Raw genomic sequence first — 19,128 nt, forward strand, 5'->3', positions numbered from 1 at the left:
TGCTACATTGTACTGCCATGTGGTAAATGCTTGTATGCTGCTCATGCTCTCCCTGCATATCATGTATTTCTGTTTGCCATGTATATAAATGTCATGTTCTTATATGTTGTATGTGAGGGGACTGCGGATGGAAATGAGCTCAAAGCTAAAATCCGGCTCATTTACACTTGTAAGCATTATTTTTGTTTTAAAGTGTTCATCAATGTGCACTGTCCCGGTTTCAAATAAACGATTAAATGAAAAAGGTAGGCTGGGGGCACATTTCAATTCGAGGTGGGAGGGTATTTGTTTGACAAAATTCGGACAGAGTAATGAAGCTTAGCGCAAGTTCAGACAGGAAGACCTATCACTCCGTATTGCACGTCATGGCAATACTCGCTCCCTTCACTAGATGACAGGGAGCGCCACTCCTTAGCCAACCTATCACTTCCCTCCATTCACAAGCCTAATTATCGCACCTGTTAATCCCTCTATATATGCTCTCTCCTTTTCTATCAGCTGTCTTTCAGGTGTCAACGCGCAACGGTAGTGCAAACAAACCTCCGCGTACGATAAATCTAACCTCAAAGATGTCCAATTCGGACGATTCCGAGGACGAACTCTTCCAGGAGGATCTCAATCCCAGCCCTGACGCTCCGCCCGAGGCAGCTTCCCCCTCCTCAAGCTACCAGCGCTCGAGCACCCGTATGGGTTCCCGCAGCAGCTCTCATTCAGCAGAGGCAGATCTCCTCACTCTTCAACTGCAGCAGAAGGGCATTTCCCCAGCCTCAGGTCTTACTCTCTCCTAGCTTCGCGAGCTCTCAGACCAAGTAGCAGGCGCCGTTCCCCAGCTCACGCCAGCAGCTCCAGCCGGCTCCTCCGACAGACCGGGGCGCGGCCGCGGGGGTAAGAAAAAAAAGAGACGCATATAACTGGTGGTGGTGTCATTAGCATATCAGCTCACATATCATCGTCATGTTTCTATCTGGATTCTATTGCATCATCAATCTAAGATCACGGGCACGTTACATGGTTATTTCAAGTCACGTTCCACGTGTTCTGACCGAAGGGTCTCCGGCTCGAGTGAGCCAGGACGTGACATCCACGCATTTTTATTTTCATGTTTGACCGGAAGGGTCCCAGGCTCGTGAGCCAGGATGTGACATCCACGCATTTTTATTTCACGTTTGGCCAGAAGGGCTTTTACTTTTCATGTTTGACCGGAAGGGTCTCAGGCTTGTGAGCCAGGATGTGACATCCACGCATTTTTATTTCATGTTTGGCCGGAAGAGCTTTTACTTTTCATGTATGACCGGAAGGGTCTTAGGCTTGTGAGCCAGGATGTGACATCCACGCATTTTATTTCATGTTTGACCGGAAGGGTCTGAGGCTCGCGTGAGCCAGGACGAGTCCATCCATGCATTATCCCACTCTTAGTCCTACGCTAGTCAATAACATGTTTTCTCTGTCCCCGTATAATTCTCTAATTATATCCATAAACCACCGCAGCTAGCTCGTAAGGTAAGAAACCCAGTACATCTCATTTCTATATATTTCATTATTTTGGGGATTCATCGGATCGGTTCTCCCTTCCCGAATGATATTCCTGCACAACGGGAAACCCTGTATGTCCAGGACGCCCCGTAGGTCCAGGATGCCCCGTACGTCCGGGGCCCCGTACGTCCGGGATGCCCTGTACGTCCAGGATGCCCTGTACGTCCAGGAAGGATGCCTGGGAGGCATCAGTACGTCTAAATCCCCACATGTATTAACCTCTCATTTCATCCATAGATTTACACTGCATCCCACAAGGTAAGATTTCTTCACGTTCACTACTTCATACTTCACTTCTTTTGGGGGTTCATCGGAAACAGTTCTTTCCCTTCCCGAATGATATCCTACAAAACCTGGGCCTAATCGCCAAACACCATTTCGTTCTCTTGTTATAAACTGTCATCATTATGTTTCATTTATATAATGTGACCGATAATAAACATGTATGCCATACATTACGTCTCTCCTGATTGAAATGAAGCTTAGCGCAAGTTCAGACAGGAAGACCTATCACTCTGTATTGCACGTCATGGCAATACTCGCTCCCTTCACTAGATGACAGGGAGCGCCACTCCTTAGCCAACCTATCACTTCCCTCCATTCACAAGCCTAATTATCGCACCTGTTAATACCTCTATATATGCTCTCCCCTTTTCTATCAGCTGTCTTTTAGGTGTCAACGCGCAACCCTCCTCCACCCCTTCGCCTCCTGCTTCCAGCTCAGGGCCAAGCTTAACCTCCTCCCTTCCAACCGGACCTAACCACTTATCTCCATCACCAGTGTCTAGACCCGGGGGGGTTCATCGGAAACGGTTCTTTCCCTTCCCGAATGATATCCTACAAAACCTGGGCCTAATCGCCAAACACCATTTTGTTCTCTTGTTATAAACTGTCATCATTATGTTTCATTTATATAATGTGACCGATAATAAACATGTATTCCATACATTACATCTCTCCTGATTGAAATTGATTTGATAGGAAAGGAAATCACTAAACTGAAAACCCACCAAGAGGATCATTAGAATAATGATACCCTGCTCAATATATGCACAGCTTAAAGACTGAAGTGGTACAGCTGAAATCACTGGTGTGGAAAAACCAATGCAACGTTGGGTTAACTGTCAACACCCTCAAGGATCATTTGAACTGATGCCTTCAGGGCACTGCTGCAGAGCAAGACAAAAATCAATGGTAGAAAAAACAGAGGTAATTACCTCTGCAAATAGTTTACTTAATTGGGAGCTTGACATGAAGCAGCCTCTTGTGCTTTTTCAACTTTGCTTCAGTGCGAGAAAAGCAATAGCCAAAAACAAATATCCACGATAGTTATTGTGTTATTTAAAGACATGAATTATAGTTAGTGAAATTGGACTGCCAAAATAAAATCACTTTAACAACAAATGCTCAAAAATAATATTCGAGCCAACGATTTACTCTAGGGCAGGGGTGCCCAATACGTCGACCGGTCGATCGCAAAGGTAGTGTGGGTAGATCGCATGGGATTACAAAAATATGTTTTTATTTTCCATCCTTAGTATGGCATTTGCCACTTGATTGACGTACAGGTAAGCCAGTCTGAGCTGTATTGTGCCATACGGGTTCATGCAATTATGAGGGGGCCTCACCTCACGCAAATGCGGCGCAATTAGTGTAAGCGCGTCACAGTTTATCCGTTTAGTGTCCCCCCCCCCCCCCCGCTTGCGACAAAGATTGGTAGATCATTTGGGCTTGGTCATTTTAAAAGTAGCTCCCAAACTCAAAAAGTGTGGGCACCCTTGCTCTAGGGCAGGGATGGGCAAATGGCGGCCCCCACCTCCTCTTTTTCCGGCCCTCAGATTAATTTATAAACAACGTAATTAATTAAACCAAGACTTTGTTTATTTGAAATTAGATGAAAACAAACTGTCACGGACCCTGCCGTGTTATCTATGATTACTACGCTTTTCATTCATATTTTCAGCGGGAGGGAGGGGGAGCGGCGCTGAGGAACAGCAGAGTGCGGGCGTGTTGACATTCCCCTTATTGTGGAATAAGGGGAATGCAGAGACTGGCTACAAGTGTTTTAGGTTCAAGTTAGACAACTAATGTCTGGGTTAGTGTTCATGACTTCATGTTTATGTCATCTTAATGGTTAATCTCAATACACACACATTTTCCGTGCTTTCCAATAGTTTAAAATAGCTTTATTCCACTGTTTAATAACCTGTTCAATACAAACATGCCACTTGTAAAAATGAAATAACATTTCTGTGAACAGATATTTGTTTAGTGAGCTTATGAGGATGTTCCCATTTTTTGGGGATGTTCCCTTTGATTGTAAAATGTCAATGAAGATGTCAGACTTAGTATATTTGTTAATAATTACATACAACACATGGTATTTTTGTGTGTGTGTGTGTTCCAAGTGAATCTGCGGCCCCCTGGTGGCCAGTACATCAATTATGTGGCCCCCACCACCATCAAAGTTGCCCATCCCTGCTCTAGGGTAAGGGGAAAATAAAGCTTATACAATTAGTTACGTTCTCAATGATAAACTGACTGGACAAATGTATCATAAATGTCATATTAACCATCTCAGGATGTTTTCTAAAAACTATTGGTAGGACTAACAGGTTACCATTGCAGAAGACTGCAAAACGCAGAAAGTCCAGGTAACGCTCGCCCTCCACAGGGTTCCACCCGATGTCAGGGTAGCCTTTAGCCACTAGCATCGGACAGCTCCGGAGACCACAGCCAGCAAGGTACTGGACCACCTGGAAAGCAGATTACACAAACATGGTCATTGCAGCGACTTCACAAACAATATGGTACAGCACAGAAAACTAAGATTTCCTTGAGGGGTGTCAAACTCAAATACAGAGTGGGCAAAAAATAAAATGGTACTCGTCGAGGGCCGGACTGGTTCAATGTTTATTGCAAAACGTATTGAAATGAACTTATTGCACATATTAAACCTGGAACTAACAAAGCTTAAATTATTGCCTATAAAAACAACATTAAATAATCAGTTGCATTCATTTCTAATAGCTCTATCTGCAGATTTTCCGGAGTCATTTCTTATGATTACATTTTTCCACAGGCCAACAACAGCTTCAAAAAAACTATTTCCCTCAAAGAAAAACACAAACATGCCCTGTTGTCGCAAGAAGGAAACATCCATTGAAACTCAGTTTGCTGCTCTGTGATGTTAGTTCAAGCCAGATACTTGGCATCTCATCTTGGGTGCAAGTTCATCAATGTTTGGGCTCAGGCTCTGAGCTGAGGAAACCCTCAGGATTGAGTGAAGGTGTGCGTGCAATATACCGGCGGAACAGATCTAATAGTAATTTTAAATGATCCTGCGGGCCGAAATTAAATCCACCCAGGGCCTGATTTGGCCCCCGGGCCTTGAGTTTGACACATGTGTCCTAGACAGTGTTAGAGCCACCCAAAAATAAAATACAGATGGATGAAACAGCAAAATCATATGCAACAGCATGTTCATAACAGACAAGATAACTTACCTCTGTATATATGAAATAAAGGAGACTATTACCAGAAGTACTGCAGAGACAGACTCACCTTCTCTAGGTCAGGTTCCCTCAGCGCTAAAGCCAGTTCGTTATTATCCATAACCGAAGCTGCTGCCACATCCAGAGGAGTGGCTCCACGCATGGATGGGGAAGCTAAGGGACAAAGTTATAAAATAATTGAAACACCATATACTATATAGAGAGTAAGGACGATATTGGGGGTACTTTATTGAGGGGGCAGGATCCTAACACCAACACAAGGTTGTTTTCTTAAGTGCAAAATAATGCCCTAATAAAGCAAAGAGTCACCCAATAAAACATATCGGCCCTGTCCTACAGTTTCACTTTGTAGACTACTCTAGTGAAACTTTCAATATTAAAGTGGACCTACAGTATCAGGCTATATTTGAATAATATAGTGTAGGACCATACCTATATAAGGCATATTTATACTTTTTATTTTTAAAAATACCAAACAGATCATGCATTTTAGCCATTCCTCATTTTGCTCAATTTAACACTGTCTTTGCACGGGCTGATTCTGTGAGAACAGCACCATCTACCGGCCCTGGCATATGTATGTACTACAGCGTCTCCAGCGCTTTTGAACGGCAATGTCCGTGGCTGTCTCCTCCTGATTGGTGGAGTTGGCCCAATAGCCGTAGCGCCACTTCTGTGACGTCAGAGAAGTGTTCAAATCTGGATCAGTCTGTATCAGATCCGTAGCAGCCCCTTTTTAAGAGATTTGGGTATGGAGGAAAATAGAGAGGGTTGTGTTTTCTGACACTTGGTGAGTTCCCTGGAACACCGGGGACACATATTCATGTATAAAAGACGTACAAATGTGCATTTTGCATGATAGGTCACCTTTAGATATTTAAAAGTAAACAGCTTTACAAACCATGGTCTGGAAAAGCAGCCCGAGATCAATAAACACCTCTCTCAAAAACTAATTATGTAGAGCAATGAAGCATTAGTGCGCAACATTATACACTTATAGGAGTGTCTTGTAAGAGAATAAAATGTACCTAGTCCAACACTGCTGTTTTCCAGCAGGTAGCTGAGATGGTCGAACAGGGCCCCCTGATTGTGACGGCTGATGCGGCAAAAATAACACAGGAATCGACAGCAGCTGGCCACCATCTTGGGAAAGGTAATCTCCTAACAAAAGAATAATTAATGCATAGATCTAAAGAAGATGTGAGGAGGTAAGGGTTCAACTGACTGTACTGCAGGGAATATTGCTCCATTAATAATTTAGTTATAACACGGTTTTTTTACCTCCAGCTTTTTCAACCTTGAATAATACACAATATGTGCACTTACTCAGAGTTCAGGTTATTTCCATTCATTAACTTGTATGACAAATAAAATCTCTTTAATCATGATAAATGTACTTTTAGAATATGATCTACTGTATGAAACACCAATAGTGTTTAAATAACCCACTAATGTAAAGATCTGCATCTCCAAAGGATTTATCAATACGTTTCAAACCTCTCACCTTTGATTCCCCTTCCCCAAGAACATTAACCATCACCTCCATCACAGTCTCATGAATCCCCAGCGCCCTCATTAAGTCAGGGTGCTGATAGAAGACCTTGTTATTCATTATGTCTCTATACATAAAAGCACAAACAAAGAAAATGACAAAAAAAGGATGGAAATATGTTAGAAAGCAATCAAGCAAATCCATTTCGCATGACAAACGTCCCCCTACCCTAATCTTCTGATCATCAGCCGCTCCTCTTCCTTCCCCATGCGGACGCTGAGGAGGGAGCGGATCTGGCTCAGAGAGGACAGCAGAGCCATGGTGTCTTCTACCGAGGCCTGGCTGATGGTGTAGGCTCTGCGGAGGTGCTCTGCCATTTGGCCCCCGAGGCCCTGATACTGGCGGTGCAGCAACGTGAAGACGGCCCTCACCAGCTCAGGGTCCTCCATCTCCGTCTCCTGAGCCCAACGCTCCATCGTCTCAGAGATCAGCGTTTTCAGGGACTCTGAAGCAGGAAATAATTAAGTTACATTTAATTAAGGTAATTGTCCAACACAATCATTTTTATAGGACCTGCTACAGAAGATAGATTTCCGGCAGTATTACACATTTTAAAAAAAGTCAAAAATTAATTTAAAGTGAGAACATTATGTCCTATATTATCTTTCAATCAGAATACTGTACCTTTATTAGTCCCATGGAGGGGAAATGTGCGTCGTTACAGCAGGAAAATGAGCCACAGACAGCTTAATGTTACATAATGTTAAATATGTGACATGCATTAAAAAAAAAAGTACTAACTTATGATGTAATACAAAATAATAAGTTACATCATTTAGAAAAAAATACACATGTCAACTGTAACAGTTCTATACCTGGATTTAGCAGCCAGGTATATATTACAGTTACGGCATCTATAACGGCATCTATATATATTGCACATATACAGTAGCACATACTGTAGGTGGTTGGTATTTAACAGCAGCAAGTTGCATAATTTACAAAATACAAAATACACACCTTGTAACAGTTCTAAGGATTTAGCAGCCAGGTATATATTACAGTTATTAACGGCATTTCTATATTGCACATAGTTTGTTGGTATTTAGCAGCAAGGGGTGATATAGTCTGTGTTGTGGTTTAAGTGTAATTATGATATCTCACTTTTATTGTTATCACATTTAGCACTAGTATTAGTCATTTGACACTTTATGTTTATGTTGTTGTTGTATTTTCTTAACAATCTATGGCCCACACATTTCCTTCAGGATTAATACATTTCCATTTGATCCTATCTTAGATGCACTTACTGGCACTCTGCGGTCTGCTCCCCTCCGCTTCTATTGGTGTCTTTCTCAGTCCAGTGACTCTCGCCACTAGACTGAGAAGCCGATCTTTAAGAGACATCTCAGCATCCTCTTCATCCTCTGTGTCGCTGTCCAACTCAATGCCTGCACAATAAGAGGAGAATTCCTCAGTGGCAATCACTGTAAGTGCCTCCTCAGAGCTCTTCCACAGGGACCTGGCTCAATAAAGGTTTATATTGGTATCAGTAAATGACAAAACAATGTTCCAACCAGAGTGTGTGTTGAGGAGGTGATGGAAGTCTTGCAGGAGCTGCTGGATTTCCTCCGGACACGGACAGTTCTCCTGCTGCTCTTCCTCTCTGAAGTTCAGCAGAATGTTGATCTACAGTACAGTACAGACGGGTCACATATTCAACAAACATTACAGACAATATTCGGTATCACTTTACAATGAGACTACCCTTATAAAGGGTTTACGAATAGTTTTTAATTAATTTATTAATTAGGTTGTGAACACTTTATAAATCATTTATAAGCTTTTATAAGACATGAGATAAACAGGGCAACTGTGACAGGTTGCTTGCCAAATAGTGAGCCCACATTTATCTGTACTGCTAAGCCTTATATTGGCTACTTAGCTTACTTCGTCTTCTTCATCAGCCAGCATCCTTGGTATCTGTTGCTCAGTGAGTTGATTTCTCGCTAAGTAGCCAGTAGAGGCTTAGTCATCCTTGCCAAATAGAGAGCCCATATGTATATGTACTGCTAAGCCTCATTAATCAGGGTTCTTACACCTTTTCCAAAGTCACAATTCAAGCACTTTTCAAGGTGCATTTTCCAGCTTTTCAAGCATCTTACAGCTGTTGTAAATTACATATTTATTACACATACTCAAATGATTATTTCCCTACCTCACATTAAATCAGATTTTCTTTATGCTATAAACAACCAAATGTGTGTTTCGTGATAGCATTCTACATGAGATGAAAATTAAAGAAAAGAAAACTAAGTTTAATATTTCAAAAGGAGTGACCTGTACGTAGACTGGGCCTCCCATATAACCTGGCTGAGCCGATATACAACATCAGCCTTTTCAATACATTATGATTAATTGTTGAGGTACTTTTAGGTTTGTAGTGAACGCAAGTCAGAGGTACATGGTGTACTTCTACTCCACTGCAGTTCAGAGGTACATGGTGTACTTCTACTCCACTACAGTTCAGAGGTACATGGTGTACTTCTACTCCTCTACAGTTCAGAGGTACATGGTGTACTTCTACTTCTCTACAGTTCAGAGGTACATGGTGTACTTCTACTCCTCTACAGTTCAGAGGTACATGGTGTACTTCTACTGCACTACATGATTTAACACCTTTAGTTACTTCACAGATGTGGATGAATGATGTGAAATCTAATCAAGTGTTGAATCAGACTTTAGTTCCACCTGGAGTAAATCCACAAGCTACCCTGCAGTCTACAAAGTCATTCAAACTAGCTGCACCTTCACCAGCTTTGAGAACACTTTGATGATCAATCATTATAAAACATATCATATATATTATTCTGAAATGGACCAATCTGCACAACGACTACTTTAGTGTCGCTACTTTCACTATATTTAGATGAGAATACTTTTCTATTTTCACTTGAGGAACATTTTTGGAATGCAGGACTTTTACTGTAACAGAGTATTCCTACACTCTGGTACTTCTACTTTACTCAAGTACAAGATCTGAGTACTTCTACTTTTACTCAAGTACAAGATCTGAGTACTTCTACTTTTACTCAGAACAAGATCTGAGTACTTCTACTTTACTCAAGTACAAGATCTGAGTACTTCTACTTGTACTCAAGTACAATATCTGAGTACTTCTACTTGTACTCAAGTACAAGACCTGAGTACCTCTACTTTTACTCAAGTACAAGACCTGAGTACTTCTACTTTTACTCAAGTACAATATCTGAGTACTTCTACTTTTACTTAAGTACAAGATCTGAGTACTTCTACTTTTACTAAGTACAAGATCTGAGTACTTCTACTTTACTCAAGAACAAGACCTGAGTACTTCTACTTTTACTTAAGTACAAGATCTGAGTACTTCTACTTTTACTCAAGTACACGTCTGAAGTACTCTACTTTTACTCAAGTACCAAGACCTGAGTACTTCTACTTTACTCAAGTACAAGATCTGAGTACTTCTACTTTTACTCAAGTACAACATCTGAGTACTTATCACCTCTGGTAGTGTATTAGCCTGATGTGCCACAAAATCACGACAGAGCTGCATAGAAATAGACTCGCAATGGTAACAAGTGGAAAATAATATTTACAAATGTGCACCATGATTTTAGGTAATGTTGACTACTCAAAACACCTGTCCTGACTTATACATCTCCAAAGGAAGACCTGTGTTCATTCTACAATTACATGGGATTAAAACAAAATGTAGTTTTTACTTGTATAATACTTCAATTTTATATAAAAGACAGTTTGTTTTCATCTATTTTCAAATAAACAAAGTATTGGCTTTCAGAATATTAAACTTGTTTCGGCAAATTTCAGATGATAAATACAACTTTGAAGCTTCGGCATAATTATAGGCGGAGAAACGGACTAATGTAACGTCACAGCAGGCAGAACAACAGCCGGTATTTCTTGTGAGTGTTTCCCCGGTACACAACGCAAAATACACAAACACACTCGCGAGCTTCCCCCAGACCAGTAATACAAACGAAAATGTGTCTTCGGGTCAATGTTACTGATTTCGATAGATCAAATCACATTGGTTTAGGCACGAAAATACTACCAGTAGAAATACATTGCCTTTCAAAATCGCTCTGTGTCGAATCAATAGATTATATTTTGTGACTATAACACGAAATGCCGTTAGTGCTTCATCCTCTGAACACCACAGGATGGCGACTGTAACGCACATAACATAGGTACGCTCCTCTGAAATGAGTGTCCCCTGCAATTATTATTATCCCTCATGGAGTTCGCTATTCAGCTCGCTAACGTTAGCTTAAACAAACGTAACATGCAATGTTAGCCTAATCTAAAATGCTCTACTGCGGCGTACCTTTCATGTAGCTCGTCAGCGCAGACTCTCCCATCGTTATTTGTTGCAAACTTTGCAGGAGGCTACTCGTGGGCTTGACCCTCGTCTTAGCCATGGATTGTATTTGTCTTCTGCTAGCCAACGCTCGTTGAAACTGCAACCTCCTGGCACACATCTATCACTCTCATCAGAATGCCCAGGTCACACATAACACAAACACTTGCAGGTCGCGCGCATAGCGCGGGAAGGTGCAGCGGAGCAATTCTTTTCTTTTAATCTAAAAAGCGAACTATTCAGTCACACAGCAATTTTTTGTAAAAGTAAAGCATTTACATTTTCAAGCACTTTGTCTCAATTCCAAGCACCATTCCCAAAATTCAAGCACTTTCCCAACCTTGAAAACACCACGTCAAATTTCAAGCATTTTCAAGGATTTCAAGCACCCATACGAACCCTGATTAATGGTAGTAACTCATTGTTTTACACTTTACAATAAGGCTCCCTTTTGGCAACTATAAATGTTAGTAACTCATAAATAAATGGTCATAAAGAGATGCCAAGAAACATCAAGATGGGAGGGGGGGAATCAACTCAGTGAACACCAGATACCAAGGATGCTGGCTGATGAAGAAGACGAAGTAAGCTAGGTAGCCAATATAAGGCTTAGTCATCTTGCCAAATAGTGAGCCTGTGTCGACGAACTGGTTTATAAATGGTTCTTAATGATTAATAAAGTGTTTACAACCTCATTCATAACCTAATTATAAACCTTTTATGAATCCTTTATTAGGGTAGTCTTATTGTAAAGTGGTACCCAATATTCTAATAAATTCCACAGTTATATTGTGAACCTTGACCGAGCATATCTTTAATGTATTTTAGAGTACATAGCTTCTGGAACATAGCTACAACTCAGCATGCCAAGTTGTATTTTTCTTCGATAATTCATCATGCAAATTCAACCTGCTCCTGTGGAGGTGAGCGGAACTCCTTGGTCTTGCGGGCAGTGAGGGCAGCTGACATGTTGAGCGCTTGCATGACCTGGTTGTAACGAAATCGTTGGTTCTCCTGCAGCTGACCCACAAAGTTGTCAGAGAAGGCAACCACAGCTTCCACCCTGTGGCGCACCTGGCAATCGCACAGGTAGGAGAGCAGGTGGCAGAGCTGGAGGAAGGAATATAACAATTTAGCTCTATCTGAAAAAACAAAATAACAAAGGAATGAGAAAAAGAACATTAAATAAATCTGAATATTCTTTCACCTCAAGTTTGACAGCTTCTGGAAGCATCATTTGAAGAAGTCCTTGATGAGGAGTGACATTTTCTTTTATGTTGCCTCCTGTGCATTGTTCGTCGTCATCATCAGCAGCGTCTTCTTCCTCTTCCTTGTTGAGGGTTTCGGCATTTATGGAGAAGACTGCAGGTTCTATTAGTTTCAGAACTTTCCCCAGATCCTCATCCCCAAATACACCCAACACCAGTAAGTTGTAGAACAGCTTGATAAGGGGAACTAGCAGGAGCTCAAAGCTGCCTCCTACAGGATGTCTCACATTCTGCCCCACAGCCCACACTCCAGCAGTCAGCATCTCCACAGTCAGGTCCTTCAGTATGTCCAGAGGGATTTCTGGGCTGTCTGTGCCGGTTATCTCACCTGTACCATCTGCCTCTAATCCACCACTCCTGACAAAACAAGGAGTGGAGAAACGCATCTGTGGTTTAAGAGATGTGCTGAGACCAGTGCTGAAAATGCCTTCTGGAGGTGGACTATTCCCCGCATTAACACCATAAGCAGAGCTGGGATAAAGGGTGATTTCTCTGGTCTGGTCAGTCATAGGCACAATGTACTCATGGTTCATCATGTGACATTCAGTGGTGTGGCTGCTCAGGTGAACCTGAATAAAAAAAACACGAAAACGTTTTTATTATACTCTAAAGACCAACGTTTCCTAACACTTATCTTAAAGGTAGGGTAGGCAATTCACTTCAGAAACACTTGTTGTTATATTCCATGGAATGCTCTTAACATCCCGATAGCAATGAAAACATTAAATGCTTTGACAATAAATACATAAAACAATTTCATCTGTGGTGCTGTAAAAAGCACATCCGGCCCGGCTCAGATGACTGGATGGCCTACCTGCCTGTCAGCCTTCCATCTGTGCACAAACTTATCTCGTGCTCTCATTGGTCATGTGCGCATACGTGTGTGTGTTGGAGGAGGGGCTCTGTAAGGAAGTCTGAAGGAAGGGGCAGATTTTTTCGGTTGTGTACTTTCAATTCTAGCGCACTCGAGCTGGTTTCTCCATTCTTACCTACCCTACCTTTAATGAATGTAACCTTAAAAAAAAGATAGGAATTCAAACAAGAAATTACCTGCATGAGAAGCTGGTAAAACGCAGAGCGGAGTTGACCAGGAAGGTTGGGATCCTGAATGGCATGAAGGAGCTGGGATTGGTCAACATGACTGCAGAGGGCATGGCAAACTTGAGTGTTTCCAATGTTGCATAAAGAGCAGTAGAGCAGGAGAGTGTGGTGGTGAAAGGTCAAGAGGTCATCCAGTTCTGACAGCTCCAAAATATCAACAGACCTAAATGTATGAGAAGACAAGACGTCCGTGTTGTTGCTTGCTCAAGATCAAGTACATTTAATAAATTAATTGCGGCACCAAATGTAACAGTCTGTTGCATATTTTTATCAAATAAGTGTTTGCTGTCTGGTGCTTTTAGGATCACAGTGGAACAAAACGCATGTCAGATTAAAGCAACTAATGCACAACTTTCTGTGCACTTAAATCTGCAAGCCCAATTCCAAAAACATATTTATTCCACCTGTTTTCATCGGGGATGTGAAGGGTCATGACCTGCAGGGGCTCATGGCATTGGACCCTCCAGCCATGGCGCTCATCTGGCCGATCCACCATCACCTGTAAAGCACGGTCCGGTACTCTGGTCCACGACACCGGGTCGAGATGCTGCACCTGAACCCTCGGAGGACACTGAGGGGTGGCATTCCTTCTTTGGCTGCGAAGCAAACCGGCTGACAGCGGCATCACATTCTGAAACGAGAAGACGACAAATAAAGGGAAATGTGTAACAGACAACTTCACATGTATGAAAAAATAAAACGGAGAAATAGAATAAACTTTAATTCAAAAGAATAGAAAGTCTTAAAACCCTGAAATATTTAAAAACTGCCAATCAGTCAACATCATTTGGTCCAAATGTCTTAAATATGTTGCTTTTTCGTATGATGCTAAAGGAAAGCAAACACAATGTCTCCGAAAGGATTCAAAACAAAAAGTTCCTTTACCTTGGTGCTCCCCAGTTCAAACTGGAACATGTTGCTGGTGGTGGGCTTGACGAAAACAGCAGGAAACAGCTTTGTACTGGCTTCCACCTGATTAACAGTGAAAAAAACACCCTCAGTTTAATAATACAACGCTCAAGTTAAACATGACTCACTATAATTACTTTAATTAGTACAAGTAATTAGTGTAAGAGACCTAGCTCAATGAGTTTAATGTGTTTTTAATTAAGATTAATATACAAGTACTGGGTATATGCAGGAATCCTGAAGTCAAATGTAATACCTTTTAAGACCTTTTTTAAAACCTCTTAAACCCCACCAAAGGGGCCGAAATCACAACATCTGCAAGCAAAAGTGTCTGAGGGCTTCTTAAGATTTAATAAACTATGAATGTTTCATATCTATGTAACGGGAAGAAATTCAGCTAACTGATCTTTTTTTTTTTTTTTTACGCTGAGCCTCTGAATTAGCCACGGGCAAAAAAATATTAAGGTCGTTAGCACAGAACTCTAGCTATACCGATCGTTATAATAATTGGATCTGCACAAACAAGCTTAGATAACATCCTGAGAGTCCACAGATTATAGAAATATAAGGATCATCACTGAGCGATCAGAACTCGTGACAGGGGAAGCAAATACAGACAACACACGAGTAGCTTTAGGTAGCAAAACACGGAGATATGCTCACATTAGCTGTTATTCTGATCAAAAGTCGTGTTCAATGGCATAAAAACGAGAAAAAACACGGCTGAAGGTTAATCCATAGGTTATAGCAATGTGTCTGTCACTTTGAAAAAATTATTGATAATCCATAATTCCATTTTTATGCAAAAATCGGAGAAGAAAAATTATCTGCAAATGGTAGCCACCAGAGGCTAGCGCAGCTTCTGGTTTTTCTACGCATCACTATTACTCCTTACTTGGTAAGCTATGTGTGTATGGGGAACTTTCCCTCGATTCCATTGGCTCTGTGGTTAGAAAGAGATGTCAATCATCAAAATCGACCAAGGGGGTCCAGAGATATGGAAAATCCACCCAAATGACCCCAGAAGTGTTTTTGCTAAAAAAGGTCAAATGTCACTTGTTTTGCAACAATCTTGATACAGGGTACTTATTATATGTTGTACTTTGGATTCCTAAAGCTTTTATTCTACTAACCCATTATCCAAGGGTAGTTTTCAGTATAAGTAAAAAAGATTTTTTGCACGAACACTATAATTTACATTTTTTTACTATGTTCAATCTGAATTTTTTTTTAAATAAAAAACATCTACAGTAGATTGATTCTGACTTTTCTACATCCAACTCACAGGTTTATCATTCCTTTGAGAAAAAAGATTATTAATTTTCCCCTTTTAGAAGTGTAGTTAAGGTCATTTGTTCTGGAAATGTCATTTTCGAGCCTGAGACCTGAAAAACAGGCTTGGGGCCTAACAGTTAAGACCTTTTTTAAGACCCTTTCCATACATTTTAAGACCTCATCGCCACTTGGAGTTTTAACCGGTTACATACACACACTTTACCTCACATTTACTACAGTATTGATTGTCCTTCCTCCTTATCTTCCAACCATTTGGACGCAAACTTGCATTTCCCCATAACAATGTTGTTTAACAACCGGCGTAAACGGACCTTCGCGCGCTATCGAGCAGTGAGCGAGCGATGTCTTGTTCAGATGACGTTAAATCCAACGGGATGCCATAAATAAACTACAAAGAATCACACGACACACCTACGCAATGATTACATTCAGGCACACTTTAGAATACAACCTCTTTGGACAATTTATATACTTATTGAAAACAAGCTACAAAATGTAGTACCTTGGAAAATGCCATTTAATACTTTTTAATAGCCTTAATTTTTGCTAAATTGATTTATCAACTTTTAATACTTTTTAAGACCCCGCGGACAGCCTGAAGTATTACATTTTACAAACACAATACTGATAACTATGAACAAATCAAATAGATTCCTGTGCAGCGTACTTGGTAGAAGGTGGCCATCTCCACTCCGCTGCAGGTAAAGGTGAGCAGCCCGGTGGCCGTGTCGACTGAACATCCGATTTCCAACCCCGTACTTCTGCGACTCTGGGACAGGCCTGTTGCCTCCCCAGCACACACCATGTAACAGTTACACCGCTTCACACTGTGCAAAAGAATAGGGATACGCTTAATTGGCAGTTTGCTGATAACTTGTCATGAAAACTCAAATGGAACACATTTTCACAAGAGTTAATAGCACTGAAGTTCAGTAATGATTAGTTCTTCAGTTGAAAAGTAAATCGGATTTCATAACAGTCTGTGCTTATGGTGTCAAGAGGATAATTATGAAACTATCATCTCTCACTGCAATTAGTATTTTAATTTGAGGTTAAGTTCCCCAGACTGAAAGTATGAGAGTTGTGGTGTTTACTAACCTTTCCTGGACTTTGCCACTGTCATCTCCGAGGGTGACGGTTACAGTGAGGGCATTGTCGGTGCCAAACGTCACGTCGTGTTGATGAAAGTCAGAGGTCACCCAGCCTGCCCACACATTGAACGCCTCCTGGCCCGGAAGAACCCTCACGGAGTAGTAATACTGAAACACAGAGGGCAGCGGGTGTCACTGTTATTTGCATTCCATGTCTCTTTTATGGCTATTGCATATCTGTTGGGGAATAATTTGCCCTGCATGTCCTCCTTCGCCCTATGACGCAGCTGACCAACCTTGAGCAGCCGTTATCTCTCTTAAGGAGGGGCTGCCCTAGCATATTGTTGATGTTGCCAGTTTATGACCGGGCAACTCTCTGTCAGAGATAGTTATTGTTGTGGGACACATCCTTCTCGGGGTGTCGATGACCCGAGCCATAAGCGACAACAAATGTGATTCAGTGTCCTCAGCTGTTTAGGGTTATTAGGGCTATTGAAGAATGTTGATTATTACAGTCCGAACTAGTTAAAACCTCGAGCTACAGGAGGGTTCTTCAGAATTGATTGTGGCATCTCAACCGTGTGGTCAAACCGTGGCCCGTGACAGAATTGTGAATTCTCCGGCCGAAGCTCCAAATAAACTGTCAGTATTTGCCATCAAAGCTCCAGCTCTCCTCGTGTCTCTCTGAGTCCTGACTACAATTGCTTCAGAAGTTTCCCCCACAATATGCACCAGACAAAAGTTTAAAAGCTGCTCTCTGTATGAACTAAAGCCCTGCAGAGCAATTGGTTTTATTTAGGTGCACTCTGAGGCGGCAGGGAAAGCTTCCTGTCATTAATGATGACGGGCATTAGTGAATAACTAAGAAATAACTAGAGAAAAAGGCGTTGTTGTTCTGTGGTTATAATAAGTAAAAATGATAAGAAAATAAAAGCCTTACTCTGGAGCTCTGGATAACATGATCATCTTTGTCAACTACCACATCTTCTAGAAGCCGAGCAGATGAGTTGCTGCTGACGAGGTCTGGTTTGGTCCTCTTCAGCATGAACCTTACAGAAGAGAAAGTTCGCAGATAAAGTGTGCTTGTGGTAAGGCAGACAGCTTGTTTGTTTATATGTCATTTTGTTTTTCAAAACCATGTCATTTTCATTACTTGGTAGACAAAGAAGATAAGCATACAAAACATAACATATCTAAATAACTGGTACATTATTATTTAACGAAGAAAACACTAATGACCCATATCATTTTGGTTTAATCTTCCACATTCCAAATAATATGCATTTGATCAGATATTATAACAGTTTTAGTTTCGCTTCAACCTACCGCTGTTTCAATCTTGATGTTTTGTCGTGACTATGATCCTTATGGTTGAGCTCATCTCTTGAGCCAGCAAAGCTGTGGGCTGACTTCATCAGCACTTCAAAGTCGGAGTCCATCTCCTCCTGCTCTTTCCTTCCTGAAAGGACAACTGGAATTAATTACAGCGAGACACTGGGGAGCTTAAGCAGAACAACAAATCAAGGTCATTATTGAAGAATATCAGTAATCTGGATAGTGGATAATGGATAACTGCAAATAACAGCTACTCACTGCTCGCACACTAATTCTGTCACACACTTTTAATCTTGTAAGGGCTTCGTATTTTTGCATCATGGGTAATGTCAAGGTTTTTGAGCTTAATGTGAACCAAACAGCTCCTTTTTGTAGTCCTATGTGAAGTAATCGTGAGATGTCTGTGGTTGACACACTGTATTTGATATTATATGATGCAATATCACCTGAACCTGGAGAGAGAGAGTTGGAGGCTGCTGGAGGCACCCCCCCCGCTGGGCTTGTGAGGACGGCAGCACATTGGATGGACATGCTGAGCCGGTAAAAGCCCATCTCAATGCTTCCACCGTGGTGTGCAAACATCCTCTGGGAAACCCTCAGGCTGGATAAGGAATCCTTTGAGCCACTGACTCTGGTGACCTTGAATAAGATTTTAACAAGATTTTGAGGATCAGTGCTGTCAATTAACCAGTGCTATGAGCAACTCTGGGTCCCACAGAGCCACTGCAGCACACTACATCCTTGAGAAGACATATTAACAAAGCTACTGGGTAGAAAAGAAACCTATATGGCACACTCACCTGTAGGTTGTGATCCTCAGGCTTTATGGAGGTAAACTGAGGCTGTTTCCAACTCATCCATAGGACTGGGGCTCTGGCCATGTTGACAGCAAACGGTTCGTAGCCCTCCTGCAGGCCGCACACAGCAAAGTACTGCAGAGAGTCAGTGTGGCGACCCAGGTTCAGCCTCCCCACCTGGTTCACTCCAACACTGACCACTGGCAACAGGCCTGGGAAACATTTGGAGAGACAAGACAAAACATATTTCAGGACGATAAATATGTATTTTGCAAAAAGGACAGTTCACCCCAGGATCAAAATTATTTGTTCTCCTTATTGTGATCAGTTTCATGTAGGAACAATGCCCATCAACCTTATTACCTGGCAGA

The 19,128-nt window shown here is 41.6% G+C and overlaps 1 protein-coding gene across 3 annotated transcripts in view; it reads right to left on the reverse strand.

Moving 5' to 3' along the window:
• Positions 1-19,128, reverse strand: part of ryr2b (ryanodine receptor 2b (cardiac)) — an 83,008-nt gene that overhangs the window by 44,614 nt on the left and 19,266 nt on the right. For all 3 annotated transcript variants that reach the window (XM_034100134.2, XM_071205693.1, XM_034100135.2), the window contains exons 26-43: positions 18,761-18,969; positions 18,407-18,599; positions 17,952-18,084; positions 17,566-17,674; positions 16,633-16,793; positions 16,202-16,361; positions 14,215-14,301; positions 13,734-13,960; positions 13,279-13,492; positions 12,168-12,797; positions 11,870-12,070; positions 8,118-8,229; positions 7,851-7,991; positions 6,769-7,045; positions 6,553-6,667; positions 6,077-6,209; positions 5,098-5,201; positions 4,154-4,289 (exon numbers count right to left, since the gene is read on the reverse strand). In XM_034100134.2, the coding sequence (XP_033956025.1) occupies positions 4,154-4,289; positions 5,098-5,201; positions 6,077-6,209; positions 6,553-6,667; positions 6,769-7,045; positions 7,851-7,991; positions 8,118-8,229; positions 11,870-12,070; positions 12,168-12,797; positions 13,279-13,492; positions 13,734-13,960; positions 14,215-14,301; positions 16,202-16,361; positions 16,633-16,793; positions 17,566-17,674; positions 17,952-18,084; positions 18,407-18,599; positions 18,761-18,969 (3,342 nt within the window). The remainder of the gene's footprint in view (positions 1-4,153; positions 4,290-5,097; positions 5,202-6,076; positions 6,210-6,552; positions 6,668-6,768; positions 7,046-7,850; positions 7,992-8,117; positions 8,230-11,869; positions 12,071-12,167; positions 12,798-13,278; positions 13,493-13,733; positions 13,961-14,214; positions 14,302-16,201; positions 16,362-16,632; positions 16,794-17,565; positions 17,675-17,951; positions 18,085-18,406; positions 18,600-18,760; positions 18,970-19,128) is intronic.

Source organism: Pseudochaenichthys georgianus, chromosome 15 (genome assembly GCF_902827115.2).
Source record: "Pseudochaenichthys georgianus chromosome 15, fPseGeo1.2, whole genome shotgun sequence".
Taxonomy (NCBI): domain Eukaryota; kingdom Metazoa; phylum Chordata; class Actinopteri; order Perciformes; family Channichthyidae; genus Pseudochaenichthys; species Pseudochaenichthys georgianus.